Source organism: Melospiza melodia, chromosome Z, assembly GCF_035770615.1.
Source record: "Melospiza melodia melodia isolate bMelMel2 chromosome Z, bMelMel2.pri, whole genome shotgun sequence".
Classification (NCBI taxonomy): Eukaryota; Metazoa; Chordata; class Aves; order Passeriformes; family Passerellidae; genus Melospiza; species Melospiza melodia.
In genome coordinates, this window is record NC_086226.1 from 64,328,644 (window position 1) to 64,341,794 (window position 13,151).

Consider the following 13,151-nt stretch of genomic DNA (forward strand, 5'->3'; position numbering starts at 1 on the left):
TACTCTACCTCTGTAATGTCTGTGAATGGTTTCTCCAGCTTTCAAGGAATCCTTTTCAAAGCACTTACTGTAGCGTAGAAATGCCTCAAGAAGTCTTCTAAGTTGTTTGTTTTTTTTTTAACCCCACTAGTAAATGATACTGTTTTGTTCTAAGAAGGAGACCATTCACTTCTAAATTACCCTTTCAGGTCTAAGATTACACAGATCTAGGCTTTGGATTGTGCGGTCCAGGTACTTTTATGGAGATGTTGTACTTGATCCAAGCAGTTACATGCCACTGATATGCTCTTTTAAGCACTAACTTACTGTGTATTTACTGGAAGGTTTAGAAAATAAAAACTTCTAATGGTTGTTTAAACTATTAATGTTAGTATTTAATGATAATAATAGTACTATAGTATTAAAATTTATAGTAATAATAGTACTAATAGTGCTAATTAATAATTAACAGTAGTAATAGTAATAATAGTATTTAAATTACTATTTAAACTAGTAAGTTAAAATTCACAGAAGTGTTTACATAGAGAGAGCAAAATTGAAAAATCCTAGGTTTCTGGTGTATTGTTTGCTTGAAACAATGCTTGGAAATATCCCATTTGAAATTTCATAGTAAGTGCTCAGAAAATTTTAGTGAAAAAGCATATTTATGAATCTGAAGGATGTGTAAGTGTATGCACACAAATTATGAACACAGCAGTAAGTATAACAGTGGGGAGTATCTTTGTAAGTAAAAACTACATATTAACACTAGAATAAGCTCGCAAAGTCAACAAAAATTTACAAGATTCAGTGTTGTCATATTTTGATGCTCTGAGGGAGAGTAAAAATATGATTAATGAAGAAGAATTTTGCAAATATCTCTATTATTACTGTACCTAAGATGGTATAAATATTAATGCAGGACAGGTGTCAACTGTGGAGCTCATTTTCCTTTCCTTGTGTTAGGTTAAAGCAGCAACAGGTGAACAAGTATCAGCGGAGGATCTTGGAGGGGCAGATCTTCACTGCAGGTTTAAAGAAATATTTTCCCAGAGTTAATTTCTTCCATATGGTAGACTTCCCCTTCCCCTTCCCCTTCCCCTTCCCCTTCCCCTTCCCCTTCCCCTTCCCCTTCCCCTTCCTCTTCCTCTTCCCCTTCCCTTCTTTTATTTTATTTTGATTTTAGATTTTTCTTAAGCTGTGTTTACCTTTTGAAAATTATCTCTGTATTATCTGATGCTGACTGATTGTTTTATAGTTAGAATATCACAGTTACATTGTGTTAGTCTGGCTAGCATTGTTTCCTTCATTTACTTTAAAATACATGTCTAGTGTACTTCAGCATCATGCATAATATGGAGGACTTTAATACTGAGTGTTAACAGAATATGTATTGAGAAAGATAATGCATTTTGCAAATTGTATCTTTCTTACTGTCATGTAGAATTCACTACAAGCAAGATCAAAATAGCTTGTACTTTTTGTAAAAAATACTTCTTAGCAAACCCAAAACACATGTGCACATTCAAGTTCTGCAATAAATAATAAACAAAATTAGGTATTATTGCACAGTAAGTTATGCGTTGCTGTATAATAAACATTTATTTCTTCAATTTGAAGTGAATAAAGAATTATTTTGAAGGGCAGTTCATGCCCTTTTTGTAAATATGTTTTTCTTTATAATTGAAATTAATTTTTGCGGCACATAAACAATGCTTGTTATATTTTATATTGCCATTTAGATTTTTTGTTTCCTGCATTTTATTTCACGTCTGAATAACTTGAATGAACTATTTTGAAGATAAGGTCAGGCACGGGTTTTATTTTTAAAGTAATTTCATAATAAAACAGAGCTGAATTGTTTCATCTATATTTTCAAGGTCTAAGAAGCTTTAAAATGTCAAGTTTTCATTGTCTGATTTATGTTGTTTTTTTTCCCTGAAATATTCATCTTTCTATTGTTGTTTATGTACAGAAAATCTGGTGTAACAGATCATTATGCTTTGGATGACAATCATGCACTTCATCTGGCAAGGAAAGTTGTAAGAAGTTTGAATCTCCAGAAAAAAGTAGATGTAAGTGTATAGAGTCTGAAAACACTGCGTTGTTGAACTTTTGAATGCTTTTCTCTGCCTGATTGATATAACACTTGTTTTATAGAGCATATGTTTGTCTATGACTTTACACATCTAAAAACGAAAGTTACGGCTCTTGTCCTTAAATATTTCTCTGATGCTTTAGTTCTGCAATTACATTTCTGCTGTATTATTCCCAATAAAACTACTGGGATTAAATGCAGGAATGAAGCAACTAGAAGAGTGCTTCAGAGTCATAGAATTGCACTTTTAGATTAATCCAGTCTTGCAAGACACTTAATTTTAAACCCACATGATTGTTTTCCATGGACTTGAAATTAGATACCTGCTAAAGCATCTCTTTGAGTAGAAATTTTCTGAGATTATTAAGGTGTTGAAAACCAAGGGGATAGACCTAAATCTTGACAATGAATTGTATTGATTTAAGAATTCCTTGTAGTAAATGGGATGGATAGCATATGGGGGTGGAATTGCTGTATTTTATTTTAGTAGGAGATATGAGAGGGTGAATGGAAGTTCAAGGAAGGCAAGATACTGCATTCAGTTGTGTGACAAAATCTTCAGCTGTTTCTCAGAATGCTGCCTGCCTTAGAAGGCACAGAGGGAAAATAAGCAAACAGGAGGATATGCCTAATTTTTTATAACATGGAAGAAGGGGAGCACATATGGACATATATGCAGGAGTAGGAAAAAGGTAACAGTAAGTGAGAAACTGTTATCAACCTTCAGTTTAGGAAACTTGGTCTTTGTGCAAAATGACAAGCCAATACAGGCATTTTAATTTTGTTGGCAAAGAGAAGCCTGTGCTCAAGGAAATTGACAAATTGATTGTTTGGATGTTTAAGTCATAATGTGAACTTTGTTGTGTAAATTGTTTGTTAAATTGCTATAGGTGACTATAGAACCGTCAGAAGAGCCTTTATTTCCAGCTGATGAAATATATGGAATAGTTGGTGATCAGCTAAAAAGAAATTTTGATGTCAAAGAGGTATGAGTATTAATGCAAGATCCATATGCCCATATATGCATACATCTATTTTCTTGCAGGAAATCACTCTTTGTATTGTCATAGTTGATAATACCTGGTTTGGATACCTATTTCTTTATATTTTTGTCCAGCAGATGCCTTGTAATAGCAGTGACTTGTTGAAAATATAATCAGTTTTGGTTATACTTTAGAAAAGGATGTACAAGGATGAGAGATTGGTAACATTCTGAAAAAGCTGACAGAAATGGGAACTCCTCTTTGGCAAAGTATTCTATGGACTTGCCCACGGATATGAAGGCTTGCTTTTTCTGCCAGTCCTGTGAAAGATTGTTTAAGGATTTATGGCGTATAGGCGCACCAAACAATTGAGCCTTGTCCCAACTGTGTACAAAGACTATTGTACCTTACTGCAGGTTTAGTGTAATTATCTGCCTTGGAACCTTCATAGGAGCCAACAGGCTTTCTCATATTTTCCATAAATCTCACATTCAGAGCCTTTTTCACTACTAGCCAAGTATGCATTTTAGGAAGAGTCTTAATATGTACCCATCTTAAAATATTTGGCAGAAATTACTAGGGTTTGCTTTGCATTCAGGGGAAAGAGAGATGAACAGTTTCATTGAGTTTCTTCACTCTCAAAAGTTTGAAGAGTTTGGATTTATGTTCTTTTAAAGTGGAAATAAGTATAATTGGAAAATCTTGCTAGTAGTGCATCTGTATTTATAAAAAATGGCTCCTTTGCATCACAGAGAAACCTCAAATCAGATCTTCATTATTTTTGTATGTCGCAAACTCAAGCAAGCCTAAAAATAATCATATCTCTAAGAAAGTGACTCATGGCTGTACATGTGTTTCCTTTACAAATGAGAGGCTATTGATTAACGTTTAATATAAGCAGTGGTTTTTCTTTGAAATTCAACTAATGAGGAAAACATTGTTCCTGTGTAATTTAGCTATTTCGTTAGAACATTCTTATCTTGAAAATCCATTTTTTACAAATATGTGAGTGAATCACACTTAAAAAACTAAATGGGCTTTGCCTGCCATCCAGACTGTTTGTATGGTGGACTGCTTGATGTTCTATAAATAGAAAGGTTTTAAGTTATATCTTGTCGTGGCCGTCCTTTCTAAGCAATTAAAAACCTTGAAGGATTAAGAGTTTAATGTTATTTTTCCATTTCTTCTTAAGGTCATTGCTAGAATTGTAGATGGAAGTAGATTTGATGAATTTAAAGCCTTGTATGGGGATACTTTAGTTACAGGTAAGTAGAAATATAGTTATTCTGTGTACGTTCCCACTGATTTTATAGTTGGATTTATTCTGGCTCACCACTGATATTTTTAATATGTTTATTTTCAGAAGAATAGCATTTTTTGTTGCCAGGAGAAAGTCTTACCTTTATATGCTATGGAAAAATAAATACATGTGGAAATTTATGAATTAATCTCTTGTCCTTTAGGATTTGCAAGAATTTTTGGTTACCCAGTAGGAATAATTGGAAACAATGGAGTTCTTTTCTCAGAGTCAGCAAAAAAGGTAAGTAGATTATTATCTTCTTTGCCATTGAGAAACAAAACTTCTGGTGGACAACTTGGTCTTGAGTGGAGGAACTTTTTTAAATAATGAAAGAGAACTGGCTCCATGTTTTTCATATAAATGCAGAACAGTTTTAAGCTGTTAATAAGCTGAAAAAAAACCTGACCATAATTTAGAAAAGGTGTCTGGTAGATTTTTCTGATGTGAAGAAGATCGCCAACATCAGAACAGCATTTGGATTTGTGTGAACACAGCATAGTTGAACTAGTATATCCTGAAACTTATATCTGTTGCAAGACAAGTCCATCCTGATTACATCAGATACCCTATTGGGTATTTCTAAACTCTGAATCATGAAGGATATGGAAAACCACATCTTTGTTTTTGTAATAACTGGAAAATCTTAAACCTGAATTCCAGTACTGAGTTCATTGGTTTACCGGTTTTACTTTTCATATTTTGCTGTGGCATCTCCTGGCTTAGAGTAATGAGTTAATACCTGTGCAGTCTTTCAAAATCTGTGAGCTAAAACACCTGTTTTGTGAATAAAAGGCTGTGTGTGAAGGAGTATTGTGATTTTATCACAATTAACAGTGTTTTACAGTTTGAACTTCAGGAAATGATGGTGATAAAGAGTATCTGGGTATTGCAAAGTGTTTACCTTGGTCTGTGTTGCTTGCATTAGTTCTTTATTTTTTTCAAGAAACAATTGTCAGTTGAATTTTTTGTAATAGCAATTATAGATGCTAGTTTTATTCTAACAAGCTTCTTGAGCTAACAGTGAGGAAATTGCTATTGAGAATATACAGAAAAAGGAAATATTGATGAAAGGTAGAGAAAGGAAGTAATTCTACTAAATTTATTGCTGTTATAAAATAATACGCAAAATTGAGTTTCATGTGCTGAAGGAATACTTCCAACTTGAAGCACTGTAGTACATGACAATTTTTTTCATCTGAAACTTGTTTTAACAGTTAGAAAATAACTCTTGCAATATTTCTAATAGTTTCATTATTTTTCTAACATTTTAGTGCTACAGCTTTTTTTCCTAACAATGAAAAAAAAGTAAGAAATCTTAATTTTCTGACTTCTACTGGCATATCACTTCTGTAAAAGGAAATTCACCTCTAGAGAAATGTTTGTCCATGATATTGGTTCTATAAGCAACATCCTTAGCAGTACACCTTTCTTTTCTTGCATTTTTGTAATGAATTGTTGCACATTTTCCCTGTGATCATCACTATGCTATTCACATGTTTCTCTGAAGATTATACTTAATTATTTTTCTCACTTTTTTCTTTTTATAACCTTTGCAGGTTTTATATAGTGAAGATGTTAGATATTTTTTTCACTTGTTGTGCTACATAGCCTTGTTTTGTTTTGTTTACCAGCAAGTGTATGAATAAGCTGAGGAACTTTATTGATTTAGATTGGTTGAAACAGAGGCTTGGAATCTACTATTTGTAACTTTGGTGGGAAATTGGTCTTTTGCTAGTAAACAGGGAGAGGGCATCTGCCCTCAGGAAAGAGAGAAAATGTTACAGCAATTGGCAAGGTCATGGGTAAATAATGTATATGGGCCTTTCTCAGTTTTAGAGAATACTTTTATTTTGTACAGAAAATGGAGAGATAGGTTTTTCTGACTGACTGACTTGATTTCTCTGACACAGTCTTACCAAGTCAACGTCAGAAGCCACACTGGCGCTGTCCATGGTTTAACTGCATATTGGCTGAGTCACAGCAGTGGAGCTTTTCAGTATTAGTAGTAATGCTTTTTAAGGATATTATTTGTTTTACCCATGGTCTCACACAGTTTTGGAGACCTCTTACTTCTGCTACAGTGAATGCATGTTTTGCAGTTAACTTTGGGTGAAGAAGAAGTAGTATAGCACTTCCTGATGGAGATACTGTGATGGACTTCGGTGGAAAGATTTAGGACAGGCTTCAGGATGCTGGTAGTGATGGCTTCATTTTTCCAACTTTTAATGGCTTACTCTTTTATTTTTTTTCCTCTCCACAGGGTACACATTTTATCCAGTTGTGTTGCCAGAGAAATATTCCCATTGTGTTTTTGCAGAATATTACAGGTGAGTAAGATCAAGTTTTTGAGGTTTCACTTCATTGTAGACTTTGCTGATAATTGTTGAGTCTGTGTTCTAGAGAGCCTCTTGTGTGCTATGTAGTACTTACATCTCCAGCCTGTTTGGAAATGAGCCTGTCAGCAGCTGGTGAAAGCCTTGCCTTATGACTTGCTCCTCAGTTCTTTCTGTGGCGTGCTGTGAAGCACACAGTATGACATAGGGCACAGTATTATAATATAAACTGGTGAGCCTTTTGTTCTTGTTGTATTTCTTCAGGTTTCATGGTTGGCAGAGAATATGAGGCTGGAGGGATAGCAAAAGATGGTGCCAAGATGGTAACTGCTGTAGCTTGTGCTAATGTACCTAAAATAACCGTCATTATCGGTGGCTCTTATGGAGCTGGAAACTATGGGATGTGTGGAAGAGCATATAGGTAAGTGTTGCTTCAAATCGTTACAGCAGACAGAAATAATTTAAGAAAACATAACTTTAAAGTACCATTCCAAAAAGCCATCTGAACTCTTGAAGAGGTTGTGCTATTTGGAAAAGAAAAGAGTTCTTAATGAATATGCTCATAAGTAAATAACAGCCTGAAATTTGTAGAGACTGATAAGGGTCATGATTCACCTTGAATTAGGTGACAGAGGAGACCTTCTAAAAGTAAACCTGTTCACATCTTTTTCTCCCGTATCAGTTCTTGGCAGAAAAATTGTAGTCTTAAAACAATCATTGGGCAGTATAGGCTGGTCCTTTATTCTGCATTCATAGGAAAAGTGTATCAGCTTGTGTAAAAATCCCTTATTCACTTCAATCAGCCTGTTTTTATGAATAAGGTTTGTATAACACCTAAAGATTTTTTTGTTGCCCCTTGGACATGGCTTATTTGATTTTTAAAATTTAGTTTTTCAAGGCTTCCTATACTATTGAAGTTAGTTGGGATGTTTAGGACAAAATTTCCTGTGGGTTGGGAATAGGAGCTGAAGAGATCCAACAAAGAGAAATTTTTAAAAAAAGGTGAATAATAAAAATGAACAGAATATTTACATTTTTAAATGTAATGCTGCAAGCATTGAAGTATGTTAATGTACCTTTTAAAAAATGTTATTTTGTAGAATTGTCATACATAAAAATGTATTCTTAGTTGAGTGAAAATTCTTCACCAGGAAATGTGACAATGTCTTACTTTGATGTTTAATATGTATTTTTTCAGTCCAAGATTTTTATATATGTGGCCAAATGCTCGCATATCGGTGATGGGAGGGGAACAAGCTGCAACTGTTCTAGCTACAATAGCTAAGGACCAAAAAGCAAGGGAGGGAAAACAGGTATATTTTTCTTCTTTCATTTCTGGTAAAGTCATTATCACTTACTCTTTTACTGGAGTTGGTCACTTTGTGAGCTAGGAAGGGGTGGAAGAGAGTGAGACGCCAGTGAATTATCCCAGTGCCAACTAGTGCACTGACAAACATGAAGAATTTGTGAAAGGTTATTGCTTACTTCTTTGAAAAGTGAAGATCATTCATATACCATTGTATTTTTGTACTTTGTGCAACAAGTTATTAGTTCTACCTGAGATAAGCAACCAGGAATCCTCCTTGCCTTGGGAGTATGAAGAGAAATGTTGGGAATAGTGTCTTTCCAATTATGAAGGTGGCAGTTTTAGAGAAAGTTGATCTTTAAATGATTCACTGACTGAGAGTTATGAAACTAGTAACAGCAGAAGTCTGGAGAGGTTTGGATAAGTTTTTGCTCATTTCAACATTTTAATTGAAAATTAGAGGTATATTGTTTATGTAATAAACATATCTTACTAAATCTTATAGTAATATTTTATAGTTTCACTGCACACTCTTTTCTGCTGAGTTGTTTTTTTTTTAATTGCAAGGTTTATGGTTATACTACTGCTTTGATCCCATAAGAAGTGGTTTTATTGATGTCCAAAATTGTTCATATTTATCATGAGTAGTTAATCAGAATAGTGAAGCAATATGAACATATTATCTCAATGTTACTACTTTTCAACACTTGACTTGTTCTTTCTGTGAGTAGAATATACTCACCCTTATCTCTCTCTGTCTTAATTTCCCAAATCCATGATACCCAGAAAGAAGGTCAAGAAAAATAATTAGTAGTAGTTAAATGCCAGTCAAATGTGTTAGAAACCTGAAAGTTTTCTGAATTGCTATTACCAGTCTGGATCACACTGGATCTAACCCAGTGTTAGAATAGTGCAGACTTACTTTATTAAAAAATCGTGCCAAAGGCAACCCAAATTTCTTTTTCCTTCAGAAATTTTTTAAGTTCTAGTCACCAATTACTCTTGCACTCAATTAAGTATATTTTTATTCTCTTTTTTGCACCCACTTGGAAAGTGCTATTTGGATTTTGTTATCAAACATGCAAAATTGACAATTGTGTGCTAAAAGAGTAAAAAAAAACTTTGGGCAGAAAATTTAGGCATTTTCTTCGGGTTGATGCTGCGTATAAAGCTCTGCTATCGTTGGAGAAGAAAATATTAAAGAATATTTTATGTGATTTTTTAGTTGTCTGAGGCAGATGAAGCAGCTTTGAAGGAGCCAATCATTAGGAGGTTCGAGGAGGAAGGAAACCCTTATTATTCCAGTGCAAGGTAATATACAGATAACTATTCTAACACTTAATTGTAATCGTGGGACCTGACTTCTAATTCATGGTACTAAATAATAGCAGAACAGAGCAATTGGAAGCAAAAGTTGTGTTTGATGTGCATTCAAATCAATGCCTTGTCTTAGCTCTGGGACCTGGTATCATTAACTGTTTCAGAAGACAGCCTGTGCTTGCAGGAAGTACTTCACTGGTTCTATAAGAAATTATATGGTAGAATGGAATTATATTGTTACATGTTTCATTCTGAATGAGTTTTATATCATTCTTCCCAGTGTAGTATCTGGTCACCTTTCTAAAGCTTATTGAACAATATAATGAGCAGCTGCATGTGTGTTAGGAGGAATTCATTTCAGTGGGGTCCTGCAAGTAGAAGAGGCCAGTGGAAAAGGAGGTAGCAGTTTAAAGATGACCTGAAGCCACTGGCTAATTTGGTCATAGTAGGTAATAGTATTGGATGATAGCAGTGATGGTTAGGGCTCTAGCTGATGGATGCTGCATACTCACTCATGTTTGCTGAGAAGTCCTTTGCAGCATTTCATGCTCAGGCTGATGCAATATTAGTAAATGACTAGGAACTAGTTAGGCTAATGAAACAAGGTGGCATCCTGAAGTGATCCAGATATATCTGGAAAGTAGCTTGGGGTGCTTTGTTGGCCTTTGATGGTTATTCTCCATTAGTTTCATCCTGTCAGTACTAATCTTCCTGCATATATTTCTGCTTGTGGTATCCAAAAGCTAATTTTCTACAGGCTCTCAGCTGCTAATGATGGTAGAGGGTAGAAAATTTCAGTGACCTGTATGTCAGCTGTGAAAGCAGCAGAGCTGGCAGTGAACAACCCAGGAGACTCCTGGAGTATGTAGAGAACAACTTCGGGTGCAGGTATCAGGCAAGCCAGCCCGAGGCGCGACGTTCCTGGGCCAGGCACTCGCCAGTGCAGCGGGCTCACTGAAGAGGGTACAGCTGGAAGCAGCAGGCACAGCCTGGTTGAGTTCAGCAGCTCAAGGAATATGAGGCAGCAAAGAGAAACTCCAGACCCTAAAATTTGGAAGAGTGAGTTTCCAGATGTTTAAAGGGTTAGTGGATGATGTTTAAAGGGAAACTCCTTAAAGACAGAGGGGCTGATGAGAGCTGGCAATTCTTGAAAGACACTTTTCTTAGAGCACAAGAGCTCTTTATTCTTGTATGTAGGAAATTGTATGGCAGGGTGGAAACTGGCATAGCTGAGCAAGGATTTTCTCCTCAAACTGAGGTGTAAGAAGGAAGTATACACACTGTGGAAGCAGGGGGAGGTAACCTGGGAAGAGCTTCTTCATGATCAAAAGTAAGATATGAAATGACTGTTAACTTTTACTCTTTTGTGTAGGGATAGTAGAATAAACTTAACTGAGATATTTATACCTGGGAAATCAACATTAATTTTAATGTTTCATCACATGAATGCCTTCATCAAGCCTGATCTTCTGTGGGTAGTAAGAGAAATAGCACAGAAGTTTTTAACAGCTGACCTTTAACAGCTGACTTTATGTTCTAAGGCAAGAAGGAAAAATGAAAAAATATGTATCATTTTTTATAACTGGGAGGAGTTTTTGAGGAGAAGAATATTCCACTTATATAATAACATTTAAAAATGAGTCAAACTGTCCGTATTTAAAATTAATCCCTACCCCAGAGAAGATTAATAATAGGATTTTTTTTACATTTATTTTTTATATGTTCACTGGAAACATATTCTTTTACTCATGATTTATTTAACATTCAATATATTAGATATATTAGCAATATAAAAACTTACCCGCTCCCAAAAACCTACAGATGATTGACAGTATTTACAACAGTAAGTTACTAATCTGTAAGAAAGCAGTTTTGCATTTAAAGTTAAGACTAAAGTTAAAAAAATCACATTTTGAGTTTTTAATGATGTCTAATTTTTAGACATGAAACTTGAGTGTTTCATGTCAACTTTGTGCTCTCTGATGAACAACGCTTACCAGTTTATGTTTTCAGAACATCTGGCCGTTTTGTGAATTGGTGAGTTGTTAATCTAGTAGTCACCCCAGCAAATAGCTTGAATTTGCCCAGCGCAAGTGTTAGAAAGTGCTTTTAGTGCTAAGTGACATGTAATTTTTTTGAAAAAGCAGGGTAGTTATGTGCTTCTTACTGTTTCCTTTTGGAAGGGAAATGTGACATGCACAGATGTAAGTTGGCTGAGAGAAGCGTGGGTCTGGATTGCATGTGGTTGGGTTTGTGTGATGCTGCATTCAAGATAATAAGCCCAGCTGAGACATGAAGTCAAATGTCAGATCTGAAATCCTGCGGAGGCTTACCTGGCTATAAGTAGTGAAGGTAAAATGCCTCTTTTCACAAAGGAGTGCTTTTGACAACAGTGTCTGAGTGGCTCAGGTCAAGGCAGTTCTGGCTAGTTTCTCTCGCTTTTCAGTTCAAGTGGGTGCACTCTGCATTGTCTAGGAGCTTTTAATTGCTCTCTTGTAGAGTTAATTGGGTATTTCAGTGGATATACTCATGTTTCCTGCCCTTTCATGCTTTGCATTAACTAAATCCTAAGCAAGATCTCAGATCAATAGTTCAGAAGTTTTCCTTACTATGGAGTAGTCTGTCCAAGCAGAAACAATGAGATGAAGTGGATTACAGTCTTCACAGCAAGTGTGCTCAGGGGGAAGGATGTACCACTCACCTTGCACCTTTCCAATCAGCCGACATCAGCTGCTTATTAGCAAGCATTTGCTGTAATTCGGGGAGGAATAACCCTGTCCCTTTTGCAGCCTGTTCTGTTGGGCTCCAAGCATGGTAAAAACCCAGATGATTGTCTACCAAATGTCAGGGTACTATAATTGAAACAAAATCCAGACAGCCTTCGTTTTGTAAGAGCCTTCTACCAAAGAGGTCAACGAGGAAACTCTAACAAACAGCTTTGCATTTCTGAGAGAACAAAAAATGATAGGTGGGCACAAAGATTGTTGTCTGTATTGCTGCTTGTGTGCAGCTGGTTTGGAGGCTTCCTCATGCTGTCCTCCTGCCTAATGTCTGCCTCACCCTTAATAGCCATTGAGATTGATGTGACCCTTCCACTTGACTTCATTAGGCTTTGAATCAAGCTTTTAGCAGTAATAAGGAGAGAAAAGGAAAATGCCCTGACAATCTTAAAAGATAAGAAAATATCTCTGTTTATATTGTTTTGCTTATAAGTGATAACTTGCTATATGTACAGGATGTCAATACTGTTCCCTGCAGTTGTATTTTCTAATCAGACTTTAACCAATTTTTTGATTGGAACCTTTGACAATGAGCAGTCTTAATTAATGGCAGTCATTAGGCAGCACCGTTTTTAATGAGTTATATTAATCTGCTCACAGGTCTCCTAAAGGATTTCACTGGTTTGCATCTTAACAAATTGTGCAAGCACTTTACTTCAGGCAACTTCATTTCTTTTACTCACACTATCTCAGTTACAGATATTTTATGAGCATAGTGTGACTCATGTTCCTGCAATGGGGTTTTAATAGATAGTTTAATTATTAATGTTACATCTCCAGTAGAGAATACAATTTTCTTTAAACAAAGAGAAGCAGAAGCCAGGGGCGACCATATGAAAGCAGGTTGACTTCCATGCAACATAAAATTTCTGCAGTTGTCAATATAAGTCAATTGTGTTGTTACAAAAAAAGGAAAAATAAAAAACAACCCAAATCTGCTAATGAAATGTGCTTCATGTTTGGATATTTATTACAGCAGTAATCACTGTGAAGTTGTGTCTTCCAAGGTACTGCACTAAGTTGGTGATTCTTTTGGAGTCAGTTCATCCCTG

General features: G+C 35.5%; 1 protein-coding gene across 1 annotated transcript in view; it reads left to right on the forward strand.

Moving 5' to 3' along the window:
• Positions 1–13,151, forward strand: part of MCCC2 (methylcrotonyl-CoA carboxylase subunit 2) — a 37,213-nt gene that overhangs the window by 20,058 nt on the left and 4,004 nt on the right. Inside the window, exons 8-16 of the mRNA XM_063180988.1 lie at positions 946–1,010; positions 1,955–2,054; positions 2,968–3,063; positions 4,253–4,325; positions 4,524–4,600; positions 6,621–6,687; positions 6,958–7,114; positions 7,892–8,006; positions 9,225–9,310. Coding sequence (XP_063037058.1) covers positions 946–1,010; positions 1,955–2,054; positions 2,968–3,063; positions 4,253–4,325; positions 4,524–4,600; positions 6,621–6,687; positions 6,958–7,114; positions 7,892–8,006; positions 9,225–9,310 — 836 coding nt within the window. The remainder of the gene's footprint in view (positions 1–945; positions 1,011–1,954; positions 2,055–2,967; positions 3,064–4,252; positions 4,326–4,523; positions 4,601–6,620; positions 6,688–6,957; positions 7,115–7,891; positions 8,007–9,224; positions 9,311–13,151) is intronic.